At 41.2% G+C, this 19,418-nt stretch overlaps 1 protein-coding gene across 1 annotated transcript in view; it reads right to left on the bottom strand.

The window, feature by feature from the left end:
- Positions 1–19,418, bottom strand: part of LOC137094823 (HAUS augmin-like complex subunit 5) — a 32,685-nt gene that overhangs the window by 11,144 nt on the left and 2,123 nt on the right. Inside the window, exons 2-15 of the mRNA XM_067460689.1 lie at positions 18,792–18,854; positions 18,665–18,697; positions 17,902–17,926; positions 16,422–16,554; positions 14,524–14,683; positions 14,203–14,275; positions 13,256–13,335; positions 10,733–10,793; positions 8,629–8,756; positions 8,138–8,216; positions 6,979–7,124; positions 4,673–4,835; positions 3,738–3,818; positions 1,410–1,555 (exon numbers count right to left, since the gene is read on the bottom strand). Coding sequence (XP_067316790.1) covers positions 1,410–1,555; positions 3,738–3,818; positions 4,673–4,835; positions 6,979–7,124; positions 8,138–8,216; positions 8,629–8,756; positions 10,733–10,793; positions 13,256–13,335; positions 14,203–14,275; positions 14,524–14,683; positions 16,422–16,554; positions 17,902–17,926; positions 18,665–18,697; positions 18,792–18,854 — 1,371 coding nt within the window. The remainder of the gene's footprint in view (positions 1–1,409; positions 1,556–3,737; positions 3,819–4,672; positions 4,836–6,978; positions 7,125–8,137; positions 8,217–8,628; positions 8,757–10,732; positions 10,794–13,255; positions 13,336–14,202; positions 14,276–14,523; positions 14,684–16,421; positions 16,555–17,901; positions 17,927–18,664; positions 18,698–18,791; positions 18,855–19,418) is intronic.

Raw genomic sequence — 19,418 nt, forward strand, 5'->3', positions numbered from 1 at the left:
CAGGCAAACCTTACTGCTTACAATTCCACTACTACCATGAGTTTCCCTCCATTTATTATGATTTTGCTCATGTCCGTTCACTAAGCTCACTTTTTCTGCAGACTGTTCTTTCAGCCTCTGAAGTTTGGAAGATGTTAAAAATTACACACTATCACAAAGCATAAGGGTCATTCCATGCCAAGTGGTCTCAAATTCATGTCTCAAATTTTAGCTGGAGCACCAGTCAGGTGTGAAACTAAGTTTCCCAAATTTTGAGGTCTCTAATTGCAATAGTTGCTGATCTAGACCCCCTGACCTGAAGGGTAGTCAGTCAGCATGTGCACAAATCAACAAAATACCACTTTGGGGTCTAATAAAATGGAAACTAAATATGTAAGAATGGCTAGTAAAATGAAATCCTGTAAAACGAAATCCTGTCCAGTTTTTTCTGCTGATTCGGATGAAATTAATTCCAACATTATGGATGCAAAATCCAGTCAAACAAGTGTGCATGAGTCGAGACTCATTGTGACAAATTTTGACCAATATTCAGACTGCAACTATTTCCATGCAAACGAAAATACGGACTTGAAATTCTGACCAAGCATTATTCTTGTGCTGGATATAATACTGCCAGATTTGCAACTATCCAGCATCTGTAGCTGCCTGCAGGATCTCTTCAAATTTGGCATTGTCAGTGCAAATGGTAAAATCTACCCAAGTGCAATGCCAATTATTTAAAAAGAGTCTACCTGAATATGCTTGTGAATAGTATAATCTGAAAGAGAAAAATTTGCTCTACAAGACTGATATGTTTTTGTTTGCAATGTGACCATTAAGTATCCTTTTACTCAGGTCAATGTATGTTATATTTTGTGTATTTATGTATTATGCATCCTCATAGTCGTGCTAATTCATTTTATTGGCCGCTAAGACACGATACTTGCTGGATTCCAGTAGTTAAATGTCGTGTGCAAGCTGACTGACTACTCCTCAGATAAGGGGGTCTAAATCAGCAACTATTGCAGTTGGAGACCTCAAATTTTGGGAAACTTAGTTTCACACCTGACTGGTGCTACAGTTAAATTTGAACAAAACTGGAGAACATGATGGTGGAAACTTTTTAAAATTTTACACCACTTGGCATGGAATTACCCATAACTTTTTTTAAAGAAATAAAGCTGAGAAGTTTTGGAAATTTACTGTCATCTAAACCAGGGCTACTCAAAGTGGTAGTCCCTGAGCAGATTATGGTCCTTGAATCACTGGCTGCCAGTCCCTGGCAGGATTCCAAGAAAGAAAGAAGCAATTGTACCCAATGGACATTCATTTACTGCCCGTCCCTGGTATAACACTGAGTTACATTAACCCTGGGTTTCCTGAGCCAATAACATGATTCAAGCACAGGGAGGAGATTGGGAAGTACCTACCCAGGGAGCTTGCGGCGCAAGAGGCAAGGAAGGGCAATGGCCCCAAACTGCTGAACCTCACGATTCACTCGGTCATACAATTTCTGCGTTTCCAATTCTACCTGATGAGCTTGGGGCAGTAGTTTCATCTCTATAAAGTCCTGTATCTGATGAAGAGTTATATTTGAATCAGCACGAACTCAAGAGAAACAAAGACCCCCAAATGTTTTTCCAGGGGTAGGAAGTGGCAATCTCAATAATTCCACTAAGAAAAAGAATAAAAGGTTTCCTTGTTCTCTGCTACATTTTGTGTTTATTATGAAATAATCTGTCAGTCCATCCTTCACTTTGAGGGGGTCAGAGGCACAGAACCACTGCAAAGGTGAAAACACAGCGAATTTAAAAAAAATCTGAGAGAATATCTCTCTTGGAACCTCTAGGTCAGTGTTTCTCAACCTGGGGGTCACGACCTCTGGGGAGGGGTCACGAGGGGGTGTCTGAGGGGTCACCAAAGACCATCAGAAAACACAACATTGCCTGTTGGTCATGGGGGTTCTGTGTGGGAAGTTTGGCCCAATTCTATCATGGTGGGGTTCAGAATTCTCTTTGATTTTGCATGAGCTATACCAGCAATTACAACACCCAAATGTAAAGTCTATTTTCTCAAAACTCCACCTGTCTTCACATTTGGGCATATTGAGTATTTGTGCAAAGTTTGATCCAGATCCATCATTGTTTGAGTCTGCGGTGTATTTATTTATTTATTTATTTGCGACATTTAGATGCCGCCCCTCTTACCCTGAAGGGGACTCAGAGCGGCTTACAAGACATGCATACACACACACAAACAATACATGCAGATGAACTACATCTCCAAAACTCAAGGTCAATGCCCACCAAACCCTTCCAGTATTTTCTGTTATTCGTGGGAGTTCTGTGTGCCAAGTTTGATTATAGGTGAACTACAAATCCCAGCAACTACAACTCCCAAATAACGAAATCAACCTCCCTGAACCCCATTATTATTCAAATTTGGGTGTATCGGGTATTTGTGCCAAATTTGGTCCAGTGAATGAAAATACACCCTGAATATCAGATATTTACATTGCAATTCATAACAGTAGCAAAATTAAGTTATGAGGTAGCAATGAAAATAATTTTATGGTTGGGAGTCGCCACAATGTGAGGCGATCGGGGATGGGATTTGTGATATCTGTGTATTGATGATTGTTTATTAGTTATTAAGGGAAATGTGTAATTTAACTGTTATTGTATATGAATTATTGCTGTTTTATTGTCTTTGCTCCTTGGAAACCGCTGTGAGTCGCCCTCGGGCTTGAGATACAGCGGTATACAAGAATAGTAAATAAATAAATAAACTGTATTAAGGGGCCGCGGCATTAGGAAGGTTGAGAACCACTGTTCTAGGTCCTCCAGCATAGCTGCAGTGACTGTGCTAGAAGCTGACCATGGGATTGTGCTGGAGAACCTATTAATGTCTACAGAACAGATTGAAGTTGCCCATAAAGTTCTTCCGGAGTACCTAGAGATTCCTACCACTTCATCACATGCATTAAATTCTACTGAGCCACTCACTTAAGAAACTGCATCCTACTGTGTTCATCCCATGACGTAAGTTTCAAATGTAGGGTAGAAATATCTTGGCATTTTTGAAATGTTGTAATAAGTTATCTTGCTTGGCAAGTGACTTTTTAAATAAATTATCTGCATAGAGATGGGCAAAATGGCCAATTCTGTCATGTGATGGTATTCTCCGTTCTCTGCTTTAAAATGAAATAGTTATGCAATTTGTGGGAGAAGCCAAAATGCCCTTTTGAGAAAAAGCTCTGTCATTATCTTTTGCTCAACTTTTGCTCAAGGAGAGAGAGAGAGAGAGAGAGAGAGAGAAAAGGATGGCTGGCCTGGTAGCAGAAGGAAGGGGGCCATTGGCTTCATCTCCTGGAGAGAGAAATCTCATTTCTTTCCCTTATTTCCCCTTTCTTTTCTTCTTCCTTCTTTCCTCCCCTCTTTTCCCTGTTCTTCCCTTCTTTTCCCCTATCCTCTCTTCTTTTTTTGTTTCCTTTCTTTCCCTCTTCTCTCCCCTTTTCTCCTTTCCTTGCTCCCTTCCCCCTTCCTTCCTCCCCCCCCCCTCCTAAACACAGAGGGGCAAGAGTAGCTTGAAACATAAGGCTACACTCTCATCCGATCTGAAACCCTCCTGCAGCTCCGCTTACCTGAGCCCCTTTCTTTGCTTCTCTTATGAGGCACGCTCTTCTTCTCCTCTCCAAGGAACAACCTTCGGCCCATTACCATCCCTTCCAATAAACACATGCACAAAAGCCATCTCACCTCAACCTGGTCCTTCCGGAGCTGGGATTTTATGTAAGAGGTGCCCTTGATGAGCAGCCGGATGTGCTGCTGTTTCTCATTCTGCGAGAGGGAAAGCAGCAAAACAAAACCACACAACTGAAAGGGTTGCTTTGGAAGCCTAGCCTTAATGGCCTGCTCGGTTTATGAATCTTGCGCCCACAGTATCCCTGACAGATCCCTCTCTGTCCTCTGTTTAAATGCTCCCACAACGTCTTCAACTAAACCCATTTCTGGAACACACTTCCCAATAACACAATGTATGCAATAAATGTTATTGTAGGGCAGCATATAACCCTGGAGAAAGAACCTAAAGAGGGATTGTGTAAGATTATAATATTAGGCAATACAACCAACTGGACCAAAAGTTACTGTTTTACCCACTGAACAAGCTAAAATTGAATATCAGGGCCAAAATCCAATTGTTAGACCCAATTTGAACAATCCTACTGAATCAACTATAAAAAAGTAGATCAACATTTTGCAAAACCCACTTATTCAAGGAGATCTATATTATCTGAGGCTAGCAACCAGACTTAGATTCAGTTTTGTTGGTAGAAGGATATTTCTTTATCCATCTGCTGTATGCGACCTAAGAAATCTTTGTGTTTTGCTTGAAGCTAGGCATGGAAGTCTGAGGAGGAAGCAACTTGTATTTACAGAGAAGGGAAATGATCACATTGTCTTAATTCCAAAAAAACGTTACTACATTGTCTCACAATATCTGCCTATCTCTTAATATCTCACCAAACCTGCATTTTTAACAATCCTTACCACATTCAAAAAAGGGAGCAGTGTTTCCATTGAATTACCTAACACATGTGAGGGTAAACAAAGATTTCAGCTCACTATCCAAGGAATTAACTCAAGGACATATGCACAAAGACACAAAGACATATCCTTTTCCAAGTACTTACGACCAGGTGGCGGAAGTCCAGGATACGCTGGCGTTTCGCCTGCAAACCCTGAAGCTCTTCACGTCGGGTCCTTACCACCTCTTCCAACTCTCGGCAGCCATCCAGAAGGCCATTCCTATATCCCCGGAGCCTGACAGCTCGGAGCTCCAACTCAAACACAGCTCTGCATTGAGAAGGTAAGAATCTTGTCATCAAAGGAGGGGTGGGGGGGGGGGGGGGAGTAAGGACCTAGCTATCTATCTAGCTCTCTGCAGACATCTTGTCTCTTCATGCTCACAGGAAAAGAACAAAATTGAGAACTCAGGGGTTTGCCATGTGCTCAGAAACAAAGCAATGAGAAGAGAGACACAGGCAGATATGGAGGGAGGGCTTTCCTTGCCGTTAACTCGTTGGCTTATCTATTTTCTTGATGAGGACTATAAACAGTGAGGGGGGTTTATCTTTGCCAAGACACTCTTCTTAATGTGCTCAAAAAACAAGGAGAATCCAAACCGGAATCCCACCTTAGTACCAAAGGCCTGAATGTAAATGACTTCTTGGTAAATTAAATATGTGAGAGTTTCAGGACAGTTTTGCATATGGTCAAATATTAATTATCTATATAAATAAAAATGTAATGTTCATTTGTGGGATTAACGTAACTCAAAAACCACTGGACGAATTGACACCAAATTTGGACACAATACACCTATCAGGCCAACAAGTGACCATCACACATAAAAACATTGAAAAACACAGCAGATGAGAGTTAAAAAGCCAAAAAATAAAAAATACATTACAACACATGCACAAAACCACATATATACACAAACACACATATATGCACATATACATAAATATATAGACACACATATATACACACAAAGCACATATACGCAGGCTGGGCCACAGCAATGCGTGGCAGGGGACGGCTAATAAGTTTATAAAATGTTATGAGACAGCCTGTTTTCAGCATAACAGAATCAAACATGCTGAGTTATATATGTAAAATGCCTTATTTATTACCAGGATGTTTGCACTAGAAGAGCCAGCATGGAATAGTGGCAAGTAGTTTGAAATTTTGCTGGTGTGTAACTTCAATTTCTGGCAAGCCTATCATAGAGTTTTGCTTGGCAAGATTTACCCCCCGCCTTGGTTCCTGCAGGAAAAGCCCAGCTGCCTCCCTTCAGGGTTTGCTAGAAGAGGGAAGGCAGGGCAGGAAAGGAAAGGAAGAAGCCCTTCTCGCCAACCTGTCAGGAAGGACCGTGTTTTGTTTTATTGGAAAGCCAGACAAGACAAAGCGCCTGTAAAAGGGGAGAAAGGACTAAAAGAGGACACATTCCTGTGCTGAGGCTTGAAAGGGAAGAGGATTTCTCTTCCATCCAGGCGGCTGCTGAGGGCCAAGAGCAAATCTGGGCATTCTTTTGGCATGGCATCATGTAAAATAACTATTTGGCAGGGGAAATATCTCTATCTATAGATATATCTCTCCTGAGAGAAGTGGGAGGACAAAGGGGGGTGCTGTGGAGGCCAAGGAGCTGTGGATGACATTAATTATCCCAGCCATCAAGCCCTTTGACCACGACTTCACCCGGGACAAATCGCCTGCAACTTCGCCTGGTTTATGGTGGCCAAAGCTTTTGGGACAGAAAATGTATTGGAGGAGCTTCAAGAACCATTTTATACTCAGAAGAGGCTTGCCATTGCCTTCCTCAGAGGCTGAGTGTGACTTGCTCAAGAGATCAGGGTGGGAAGTATAACGTGTGAACTGTATACAACCTGAGAGCCATTTCTGGGTCCAAATGCCACATAGGCAGTGTGGGAAATAACTCCTTCAGACAGTTTTATCTCAGAGGCAGTCTTCTTGCTAACTTTCTAATAGCCATACACCAAAGATTTAGAGGAGAGAAAGGGTGCATGTTTAAAGTGTACCATCCCTTTTCCCTTGTTCATCTATTCAACTGGAGCAGAGGTCCTCAAACTAAGGCCCGAGAGCCAGATATAGCCCTCCAAGGTCATTTACCTGGCCCTTGCTCAGGGTCAACCTAAGCGACTTCAAAGCACACAACAACAATAGTCTTATCTCATCAGCCAAATCAGGCCCATACTTCCTATTGAAATACCAGTAAGTTTATAATTGTTCTTCAATTTAATTATTGTATTGCTTTTAAGTGTTTTTTGCACTACAAATAAGATATGTGCAGTTTGCATAGGAATTCACTCATGTTTTTTTTCAAATTATAATCCAGTCCTCCTACAGTTTGAGGGACTGTGACCTGGCCCTCTGTTTAAAAAGTTTGAGGAGCCCTGAACTGGAGCAATCTTACCTGGCTAGGATGGAATGCTCTGAGCCATCAGACAGCTGGCGATGCATCTCTTGGACAACTCCTTCCAACTGTGCCGACAGCCTCCTCTCCTGGGCATGCAGGGAGATCTGTTCCAGATGGAGCGTTTCACATTTGCTCCAGCCCTCCTATCCCCAGAAAAAAAAGGGAGAGAAAGAACAAAAACATTTGAAAGGACCTATTCAACTTGTATGCAGAACACATCATGCGACGTGTGGGGCTTGACAAATCCAAGGCTGGAGTTAAAATTGCTGGAAGAAACATTAACAGCCTTAGAAGATCATCTGGGGAGGCCTGCTCTCGATCCCGCCTTCATCACAAGTACGGCTGGTGGGAACAAGAGACAGGGACTTCTCAGTGGTGGCCCCTTGGCTGTGGAACACCCTCCCCAGCGAAATCAAATCAGCTCCCTCCCTTTTAATATTCTGGAAAAAAGTCAAGACTTGGCTTTTTGAGGTGTTTGCAAATACAGTGTAACAGACATAGGAAAATGGAACGACTGGACGATGTGATTGGACAATGGTTTTAACAAGAAGACCCTAATGATATATGTTTTAATTGACTATGGTTTTATATTATCTTAATGTTTTTAGTTGTATTTTATGGTCTTGGTACCGACTGTAAACCGCCACGAGTCGCCTGTGGGCTGAGAGGGTCGGTATATAAATATAGTAAATAAATAAATAAATAAATATGCAGATTATACCACTTTGATGGCTGAAAGCGAGGAGGAGCTGAGGAGCCTTCTCACCAAGGTGAAAGAAGGAAATGCAAAAGCTGGGTTGCAGTTAAACATAAAAAAACAAGATGATGGCAAACAGGCTGATTGAAAACTGGCAAATAGAGGGAGAAAACGAGGAGGCAGTGACAGAGTTTGTATTTCTAGGCACAAAGATGACTGCAGACACAGACTGCAGCCAGGAAACCAGAAGTAATCTTTGGTGCTCAAGATTACCTGTGAAAGGGGCTGAATGGGTTGCTGTCAAAATGCTCCAAGGAACAGCACCTTGGAGTTGCCTATCTGTGTTTATGTAAGCCATCACAGAATGTTTCTTCCAAGTGACAGGTGAACACATACTTATGAACTAGCCACCCCACCTCTTATTACATCTGGAAACTCATCAGTGCCCAAATTCCTCACCTGCATGAGGCTTTGGACAGCGGGCAGGTCATCGGCTGGGGCTGAGACATCTTCGAGATGACCGCTGTTGTAGCGAAACCTGAGGGAGGGGCAGAATGGCAAGACATTTAGGCTGCTGCCAAGGTTCGTTCCAGCTGTGAATGGTGGGGCAACACTGACATTAGCAGAAAAGAAGAGCCCATTGTGTTAAACTATTGTGCTGGCTGAACTACAGACTGAAAGGTCGGCAGTTTGAATCTGGGGAGCGGGGTGAGCTCCCATCTGTCAGCTCCAGCTTCCCCTGTGGGAACATGAGAGTAGCCTCTCACAGGATGGTAAAGCATCCAGGCGCCCCTTGGGCAACGTCCTTGCAGACGGCCAATTCTCACACCAGAAGCGACTTGCAGTTTCTCAAATCGCTCCTGACACACGAAAAAGTAGAAAAAGAAGGTATTAGATAGATCTTCTGGAGATCTTTGTTACCAGCCTCTTGGCCTTGGGACAGGACCTACTTGAGTGCTTCCACGTCACGGAGGATGTTGATGTTGCTGGTAAGTTCCTGCAACTGCTGAGTACTCCGAAGGGCCAGGTGCTCCAAGGCCAAAAGGATGTGTTTGGGTGGGTGAGAGCCAGCAGCTCTCTAAAGGGAGATATAGAACAGGAGAAGTGTTGGCATAAAATAAGAATTAAAGATTCAGCTGTATGCCAATCTGTTTTAGTGAACCATTTTGACAATAAATAAATTTCCAGCTACATTCTGTGTTGATCATATAGGCCTCAAATAAAAATGATCACATATGCTTTAAATATTGCTCATGCACACTTTGTCTGTGTAACTCTGAATTTGTATAAAATACTGATGTTTCAAACCCCATGCTGTGAGAAGATTGGACTAAAAGTAGTGCTAGACTTTGTAGTTTCTCTAGCCAAAGTTACTGTTTGTTATCTAAGCTTTTTGTCCCAACTGGGAGGAACAGGACCAAGGAAAAGATCTTGTTTACAGCAGAGATGGTTAACATTTGGCTTTCCAGATTTAGGGGGCTACATCTTCCCAAGGTTTTAGCAGCATGGATATAATAAATTCTGATTTGTCTGTAGGTGGAAACTTCTGGAAGCCAAAGATTTGTATTTATTTAATTTTATTTATAGTGTCAGAAGTGAATTGAGAATAAAGTTATAATGTATAAAAAACCACAACGTTTAAAAAAGATTTGTATGTAGCTACAGAACTTCTACATTGAAACATTCACACCTAGCACCAGCAGACCAGTCATTTGTCCCACCCTGATCATTCCACAGATATATAAACCCTTTTTCCTAGTTCCAACAGACCTCACTACATCTGAGGATGCTTGCCATAGATGCAGGCGAAACGTCAGGAGAGAATGCCTCTAGACCATGGCCATATAGCCCGAAAAAACCTACAACAACTCAGAACTTCTACTATTATTGGAGCCTCCATGCAGCACAATAGAGAAGTGGGGTGCACTGTGCTGAAGTGGAAACCAGTTTTCACTCCACGTCCTATTGGTTGGCCATAGTGAAGTGCTGCCAACTATATCACTTTTTATGTTTAGACTGATTTTCAGCCTTTTCTAGTAAGATTTTAGGGATTAATTTTATGCAAACGGTCATGTTTTCAAGCTGCTTTAAAGCATGATTTAGGGACCAAACATCACTTGTGGAGGTGTCATAAGGTAAAGGTAAATGTTTTCCCCTGACATTAAGTCTACTCGTGTCCGACTCTGGGGGGTGATGCTCATCTCCATTTCTAAGCCCAAGAGCCAGAGTTATCCATAGACATCTCCAAGGTCATGCGGCTGGAATGACTGCATGGAGCACCGTTACCTTTACACAGAAGCGGTACCTAATGATCTACTCACATTTGCAGGTTTTTGAACTGCTAGGTTGGCAGAAGCTGAGCCTAACAGAGGGAGCTAACCCTGCTCCCTGGATCTGAACTGCCAACCTTTTGGTCAGCAAGTTCAGCTCAGCGGTTTAACCTGTTGCACCATCAGGGGGCCGAAGATGTGTCTTGGGGGATTGCAAAACAAGCAGTATTTTTGTAGTCACGTTATATCATAATATCCCGATGACAAAAAATATCTGTGGCCAAATGTGAATGTGCTGGAGCATAAAATAAAGAAATAACATCACAGGCTGACATTTTTAAAAATATATTTGTTGTTTATTTATTTATTTACTGCATTTCTATGCTGCCTTTCTCAGGCCAAAGGCGACTCAAGGTGGCTTACACTGGCACAATTCGATGCCACAATAAACAAACAAAATTAAAAACAATTAACACACATTATAAAAACCCTGTAAAAAGCATTCAATGCATAAAACACCAGTAATTTCCTATTAGCTTCCTATTGTTCACTGTAATAATACCCACTTGTATGATTGTTGGGTTGTAATTGCTAGCATTTCCACCACTGACAACAATGGTGATAGGAACTGCATGATTTCCAACCCTGTTACATAATAATGAGATAAAGAGTGGCAGCAGCACCCTAAAAGGTTTGTGCTACCTCTGTGTGGACCATGGAAATGTCTAAGGGGGAATTATTATGATTCCCCTACCCCAGCCTTACAAAGCACTGTCTTACTTACCTCTGCAATGCTGAGCCAATGCTGGTATGAATGATTCAGTTGCTCCTCACTCATCCCCTTGCTAAGAAAGACAGAGAAAGAGCATAGAAAGATGCTTCAGAATGAAGGAGTAGCGGAATGTATCAACCTCCTTGTTTGAGAAAATGAAAAGCACAAACTTTTGAAAAGGCTGTAATAGACAGAGAACACATAAAAATAAAACTAATGATGCTGGTTTTTAGTCTTGTATGGGTATAATTCTTTCACCCTGTTCCCTATTGTTTATCCATCGGCTCGACGTTCAGAAAAAAACCCAGCAGAACTTTGAAATGTAACTTTTTAGAACTACAGTTCCCAGAATCCCTGATGATTCTAGGAACTGTAATCCAAACTCTGGCTTTACAATTCCACTGGGCTTTGATACAGAAGGGCAGAGAACTTTGCCTCTTTCCGGTATGAAATCCACTGCATTTAAGCTACGAAAAAACCCCACAGATTTTCCCCTTTGACAGCATTTGCCTAAGTCCAATGTACACTGCCATTATAACACAGATTGAACTGCATTATATGGTCATATAATCTAGTTCAATGTAGTTAAACTGCATTATATGAGTCCATGACAATCTTATAATGCAGTTCAATTTGCATTATCATGGCAGTGTAAATGGAGCCTATGATTTTTAAATACAAGCTAGCTTTATCTGTCAGAGACGGCAGGATTGTTGCTGCAATTGTGTATCATCAAGTTATTTCTGACTTATGGAGACCTTATCATGGGGGTCTTCTGAAACTAAGACAGTGTGATCTAGCCCTTGATCACTCAGTGAGTTTTTATGGCCAAGCAGGGATTTGAAACCTGTTCTCCAGGGTCATAATTCAAACATTCACATGAAAACTGTCAGACTAAATTCAGAAGTCCCAAATTAGTTTGACATGTTCATTTTCTGTAACTTTTTCAGACTTGTGAACCCACCAGTTCTTCGTCACAAGCAGATGGTATTTGTGGCACAAGTTCCAATGGACCATAAGAGCCCCCGGTGGCACAATGGGTTAAACCCTTGTGCTGGCAGGACTGCCGACCAAAAGGTCAGCGGTTCGAATCTGAGGAGTGGGGTGAGCTCCTGTGTGTGAGCTTCAGCTTCTCATGCAGGGACATGAGAGAAGCCTCCCACAGGACAGTAAAACATTCTGGCGTCCCCTGGGCAATGTCTTTGCAGACGGCCAATTCTCTCAAGCCAGAAGCAACTTGCAGTTGCTCCTGACACAAAGAAAAAAAATCTGAACTACTGTACTTTGCCTCTGTTTGTGGTCCGTCTGTGCGATCATCTTGCAGCAGCTGAGGATGGGATCTATTGTTTCATCTACTTCCTTGCAGAGTCTACATTTGGAATCAGTAGCCAACTTGTCAATTCTGGCTTTTTTGGCATTTGTTCTCATTGCTTGTTTTTGGACTGCAAGAATCAGGCCCTCCGTCTCCTTTTCAAAGTTCCATTTGTGAGCCACATTCGTGTTTTTTCCTTGTCAATTTTGCTCTCAACTTTTTCTAGAAATTGTCCATGGAAAGCCTTCTTTTGCCAGTTTTCTCTTCTGCTTTGCACTGTATTTTTACAGCATTCCCTCTTTGTCTTTTGCACTTTAAGCAGTTTTCTACTATTGACTTCCATCAATGTTGGTTCTTGACTTCCTTTCACATAATCTGCCAGTGCGTGTTTCTCTTGTTCTATCATTTGTTTTACTTGCAGAAGCCCTCTGCCTCCTGATTTTCTGGGCAGGTAGTCTATCAACAACAGTACATGGGTGTAATGAGTAATCAGTTTTCTTGTTTTTCTGTCCGTATCATCCAGCTCTGCTTGCATCCTGTTCACAATTCCAGCAGTGTATCTGATGATGGTGATGATATTATTATTATTGTTGTTGTTGTTGTTGTTGTTGTTGTTGTTGTTATTATTATTATTATTATTATTATTATTGTCATTTTCTCCACATTCCTTGAAGAAAATGTAGAACATGGAAGGGAATGATGATTATCAGTGAGATCTGCAACAAAATATCTTGTAAGGCATTTTTCTAGCCACGATTTGAATCAGCCATTCCTTCCAAGTTAGACAATTGTCTCAGGATCATCGGAATATAATCTTCACTTACAGAAAACCCCAAATTTGTTTCTTACATTCTTCCATTAAAAGGTCTGGGAAAGTGAGAATTTAGGAGAGCTACTGATAGCTTTACCAGTCCTCAGTGCAAGCGTTTCCAAGACTTCTCCTTGTTCTGGGCAGTCAACACAGAAGTCTTAGTACATATATGAAAAAATCATGAACTTTGATTTCTCTGATTTGGGAGAAAGGTCAAAGAAAACAGAGTTGAGGAAAGTTCTTTTTCTAAATTATAGCTCTTCACATGATTATTCCCAGTTGAGGTATTCCAGGAATTGTGGTTCAAACCAAGCTTTCTCAGGCTTTAGGAGAAAGCTATACTGCAACATCACTTAAGGCAAGCATATAAAAACAAATGTGATGCTCCAGAAAGTTGGAAAGGGGTTCTTACGGCAAGTTCCCAGATATGCTGCGCTCAAAGAGGGTCTTCAGGAACTGGAAACGAAGCTGACAGGCTTCTTGAACATCTCGCTGGAGAGAAAACAGAAAACAAAACTCTGCTTAAGATATGCTTCTCAGATGTCCCTTATGTCAACACAGGGATGAAGAACATGTGACTGGTAATAGCACTCTTGGAATGCAATTCCAAATGTAACAAAATTGTGAGAAATCATGGTAGATTACAGTCCAACACCATACGGATGACCTTATCTGCTTTAACCTTTTCCATATTAATGGGAGCATGTTCACATTGTGCAAATTCATGGCATGCTACTAAGAATTCTGGGCATATTTCAACCACACACTATATTCATATGCAAAATCAGCCACCCATTGCATTGTATTAGACTGGATAGGTACCCAATAATCTCTGGCAGCTGACTATGGTAGCGGTAGATAAACTGTGGGAAACCAGAGCATGACCTCTTCATGCTTCATTCTGTTTGGACACCTTGGGCTAGCTGAATTCCCGTCCCCAGAAAACATTTCTTTAAAAACCCACAGCTATATACAAAATTGAATTCTCCAATAGAGTTCTGCTATCATCTGAGTGCGATCTGTATTGTGATTCGCTCTGGATCCTTTTAGTGTAGAAGGACAGGCTGCAAGTACATGCCGTAACTACTAGTTGTAAATATTTTGGGGTTATGAGATTATGGGAGTTCTATTCGAGCAATAGTTGGAGGGCCACAACCCTTGGACTGTGATCAGGGAAGATGATAGTTTTAGTCCATGTCAAACTCTGAAACACACTAGTTTGTCCTACTTTGGAGGGTTGTTATGACAAGAAAATGAGGAGGAAAATAATGTGCACCATCTTGAACCCAATGAAGAAAATGCAGCAAATGAATATACTTAATAATGTATTTTGGCTGTGAGTAACCAAGAAGATCTCACCAGAACCTCTGGCTCCAAACCAGGGAATCCAGACTTTGAAGTCTTTCCCAAGACCACTGCTGTCTGGGCCTTCCTGCCAAGAAAAACATATTAATGCTTAATTAGAAATGAAAGGTCAGATTCCTGATTTCTAGAGCAGTACATTCAATGAATATCCCCAAACAGAGTCAGAGACTAAGGGGATGGTTTGCTCCAGAGCTACAATCACTTCCTTCATCAAATGAAGCCATTCCTGATCCTCTTTTTCATCAAATACATATTTATCCCACCCAGAGTTTCTCCTGATTCCTGCCCACAAGGAAGAAAAGCCTGGGCCTGTACCTTTTCATTGCCTCTAGTTGCTCCAAACGTCCCTTCATTTGCATTACTTTTTCATGCAACAGCTGATGCTCAGCCATGACCTGGGTCGAGTAGGCCTTCAGAAGCAAGGTGCGGCGCTTGGCATCACGGATCTTCTCCTGGGATGTCTCCATTGTGACCTCTGAGAGAGCAAAGGAGAAAGAAAAAAGAGTGCATTACAATTCAGGCTGTTTTAGAACCTCCACAAAAAGTGCTTGACTTGCTAATATGCTTTTGCTTTGCCCTCCCCTTTTCCAATGGCAAGGATCCAGGTCAATATTTCCCAAACTCTTCCATGTGTTTTGGACTTCAGCTCTCAGAATTCTTGGTTATTGGCCAAGGCAGACAAGACTTCTGAAACAGATAGAGGACTAGAGTTTGGGAATCACTGATCTAAACCATTATGGGCCTTTCCACAGTCATATAACCTAGAATATCAAAGCCGAATAATCCACTATAACAGCTTTTTTAAGCCATTATGGGCCTTTCCACACAGTCATATAACCTAGAATATCAAAGCAGAATAATCCACTATAACAGCTTTTTTTAAAAGTATTTTTATTGTGCATTTTAGTAATTTTTATAGTGAAAGTGAAGAAAAAACATGTGAAGAAAAACATGTCTTTTAAGCAAAGACAGAAAGGTGAGATGAAATGGATAAAAAGACAAAAAGAGAGAGAGAGAGAAGGAAAAAAAAAGAGGAAAAAAAGGGAAGGTTCCCAAAGACAAAACTTGACTTCCCAATGCCCTCTGAGTAATCATCTTCTCAATATAGGAATTATCAGTTTTCAATCAGAATATATATTTTTCACATGTCAGATATTTCTATCATGATGGTCATCTCTTCCAAATAAAATCTATGAAATCGGACCAATCAGGTTTTTTTCAGGTTTCTTTCAATCTTTAAAGTTGTCCATTTGGATTATGTCAAATACTTTAAGTATCCATTCTTCTGTGCTTGGTATTCTCTTCTGCTTCCATACAATAACTGCTTTGAACTGGGTTATCTGAGTCCACACTGCCATATAACCCAGTTCAAAGTAGATAATGTGGGATTTTATACAGCTGTGTGGAATGGGTCTATGAGTGTTTACAGAATAAACTGATTAAGAAAGCAAGGCAATGCCTACTCAAATTTCCGAAGTGATCAAAATTTCTTTATAACTTATAACTTGCTAAAGGCTCGAGCTGGTGCACTCGGGCCCTGTAGAGATAGAGTGACATAAGCATGTCTCTGTAATCCTATACTATGGCAAGAACACTTTAAACCAAGTACAATACCACAAACAACTGGAGTTGTTGGTCTATAAAGATCCTGATTCAACAGATATTTATATAATGTGTAGCCTGCGTTGGCAGCAAAAAACTGCAGTCAAAGTCAAGATCAGATGACAAAAAAGCCGACTTGAAGAATAGTCTTTCTTTCTTTCTTTCTTTCTTTCTTTCTTTCTAACACATCCTATATCCAAGGAGCTCAGGCCAGTTTTCAACAAATCAATTCAAACACTTTAAAACAATGTGGAATAGTAAGAATGATTTTTAAAAAACTAGAAGCATATAAAAAAATAAAGCAAGATGGTTTAAAAAACAATTATGGTAGGATTATTAAAAGTGTATATATAAATATATCTGGAAGGTATCAACAAGGCCCTGAAGACCTAAAAGTATGTTTTCACTTGGCTATTGGATGGCATCACTGCTGGCACCAAACAGCCTTCTTTAAACATTATTAAAGAAGTGCTTGCTGTTTAAAAAAAGTAATTTAAAAATTGGAAAAAAGAAACACCAAGAAATTATCAATAATATCTTTCATGCAGATGGCACTATTACTTGCTGGCAATTTAGACTGAATGCAGAGTTTATTCCAGAAAGCCACTCACCATCAGCCACAAGCTCCCGCTGTGTTGATTCGATCTGCAGGTCAATGTTCTGCAGCTCCTCACGCAGGCGTGCAATGCCCTGAACCAACTGCTTGCGGCGCTCTTTCTCAGACTGCAAGCCATTAAACTTGCCCTAGAGAAATAAATAGTTAAGACAGAACTCCATCTGACGATCGTTCGCAATGAACTAGTTGTTCATGCCGAAGACTCCATATTGCATGTGCAGAGCACAATGCTCCACATATGGACAGTTTTACTCCTCACTTCAGATCCATGAAGCCCCATGGAGCAATTCAATGGCCATTAAATAGGGAAAGAGGGAAATGACAGAGCAGTAGAAACTGCCTCCTGTTTCCACTGCTGTTTGTTAGAAACAGAAGAGGAAAAATGACATGGAGAAGTGCAGCTAGGAAAGGGGGCAGTTCCCATTGCTTGGTATCCTCCCTTCTTCTCTTGGCTATTTAACTGCCATAGCAACACCTTAAGGGGCTTGGAAACTGCTGGGTAGCAGATGGACAAAAGGGAGTAAGTCAATAGCTCCTTAGAACATAGACAAAACAAAATATATGCACATATAAGCTGGAATTACACAAATCTATGCTGATAAATAAGTAAATATCAGATCATCCATGGAACAGTGCTCCTAATTTCTATGACTGGAGATGAAGGCTGAAGAAAGACAACAGAACAATTCACTGATCTGAAATGTGCTGCCAGGGAAGAGTTCAATGGATACCATAGTCTATCAAAAAGAGAAATAAATGGGCCTGAAAGCAAACTAGTATGAACTCTCACAAAAGTCAAAGTTATATGCATGCTAGACATATTGCATTTTGGACAAAACTCATTGGAACAGATTATAATGATCAGTAAAGTGGAAAGCAAAAGGGAAAAGTGAACTAAAGATGGATAAAAGAAGACACAGCCCTAAGTTCACAAGACCTGAGTAGGATAATTGATGACTGGGACTCAGAATGGACCTTGGGGTTGTCTTAAGACGAAGTCCATTTGACAAACAATAAGAAATAATGACAACGGTAGAATTCTGGCTAATGTCTAGAAAGATCTCTCTCTCAAACATGAGATACACGAAGCTGCCTCAATACCTAAGCACTGGTTTTGTTGAAATCAATACTATCTACACCAGGTGTGACACTGATATTGCAATTTCTCATCATTGACTTTGCTGTCTAGGACTGTAGAGACTCACTGTCAAATAACAACTGGGCAGGTCATAAGATCTGGATTTCTGACCTATATTGCTCAATAAAGATTTCCATTCAGTTTTTCCCTCATGTTCCATAAGGCAGGTTCATTACAGATTAAAAATTACTGCCCTAAGTCCAATGGACAGGAAATACTGCATGGATTCTGAACTCCAATTTGTATCATCCCTGCCAGGGTCAAAGAACAACTGGAGGGCCAGGGTTCTCCATCCCCTACCCCAGAATAGTAAGTAGCGTATTGTTTTCTCTCTTACCTCAGTCTCCTCCATCTGCCGGTACCTAAACAAGTTCAGGTTAAGGAAATATCTTCTCATTTTCATTTTAGACACCACATGTGCCACCAAGTCAGGACTCCTTCACATTATTGGTGAGGGAAGTATAAAATGGCGGTGAAAATGTACCACGGAAACACATCACAAGCTCCCTAGAAGGGCAGGTTATAAAAGTTTGATGAAGCTGAAATGTTGCAACTATGCCCCATATGGAGATGTCATCGTCTGGGATCAGGATATTCTGAAGGACTACCCCATCCCAGCCGGCCTTGTCTAGTCATGGTGTTTAGCAGCCAAGGCTTTGTTGTATCTCCCATTAGTTTTAGAAACCCAACTAGATAAAATGTTTGTCATATAACAATACATGTTATATTGTGTCACCCAGATTAGTGTGCCCCCTTTTCTTATGTCTCTCCTTAAATCTAAAAGATGGATCTGATTTAAAATGACTACATCTCTACAACCACCTATGAATAAAACTCTTCCCACTTGAAAGGTTGAAAGCTCAACAAAACTATTTTTTGTAATCTGCGTCATTGTGTACACATGTGTCATGACTGTTTTTTAAAAGGTCTATCAATAAGGAGAAGCAACTTCTTTGGTAAACAGCACTAAAGGACATGTCATTTCTTGAACTTTTGTTTGCCACATCATTGCTGGAGGAAGAGAGAAAGTAGCTCTTTGAAGTAAAAGCTCTGGAACTTTTCAATGCACCCCCCCCCCCCCCCCCGATGGAAAAGGATACCACAACAAATTTCCTCGGATCTTCTTTACATTTCTGCAACATAAGGAAGGGGAGAAGGAGAATGATACACCAAATGGGAGCAAGATAAACTAAAATCCAACCCAAGTTCTTCCCTTCAGATTTTTACCTCTGGTGATGCACATGGCGAATGACGTGTTTCCAGATCTCAGCACACTGACCTGAGCACATCCTGGAGGAAAAGGAACCGACTAAGTGTTAGACAAGCAGTTCCCAAACTCTAGCCCTCCAAGGGTTTTAGATTTGAATTCTCAGAAACCTCATTTGCCTTGGGCTCCTGGAAACAGAAGTCCAAAGCACCTGGAAGGCCAGAGTTTGGAAAACACTGTGGTAGACTAAAGAGCAAAGATCTTTTTGGAGACCTTTCCAGAAGGGGACTAGAAAAGAGAGGATGAAGAAAATAAGCAATGAACACATTTACAACAGGAGCAAGTGACCTAAAACACTGAATATTCACTGCTCACCAAGTAAGGCAAAATGTTATGCGCCATCCAGTCCAACTCCCTTCACCGGGGCAAGAAAACGTAATCAAAGCCCTCCTGACAAAGAGCCATCCAGATATAGATACATACATATGATTCACACACAGAGATATAGGTAAAGGTAGTCCCCTGACATTAAGTCCAGTCATGTCTGACTCTGGGGTGTGGTGCTCATCTCCATTTCTAAGCCGAAGACCCAGCGTTGTCCGTAGACACCTCCAAGGTCATGTGGCCGGCATGACTGCATGGAGCGC

The sequence above is a fragment of the Anolis sagrei genome, chromosome X (assembly GCF_037176765.1).
Source record: "Anolis sagrei isolate rAnoSag1 chromosome X, rAnoSag1.mat, whole genome shotgun sequence".
NCBI lineage: Eukaryota > Metazoa > Chordata > Lepidosauria > Squamata > Dactyloidae > Anolis > Anolis sagrei.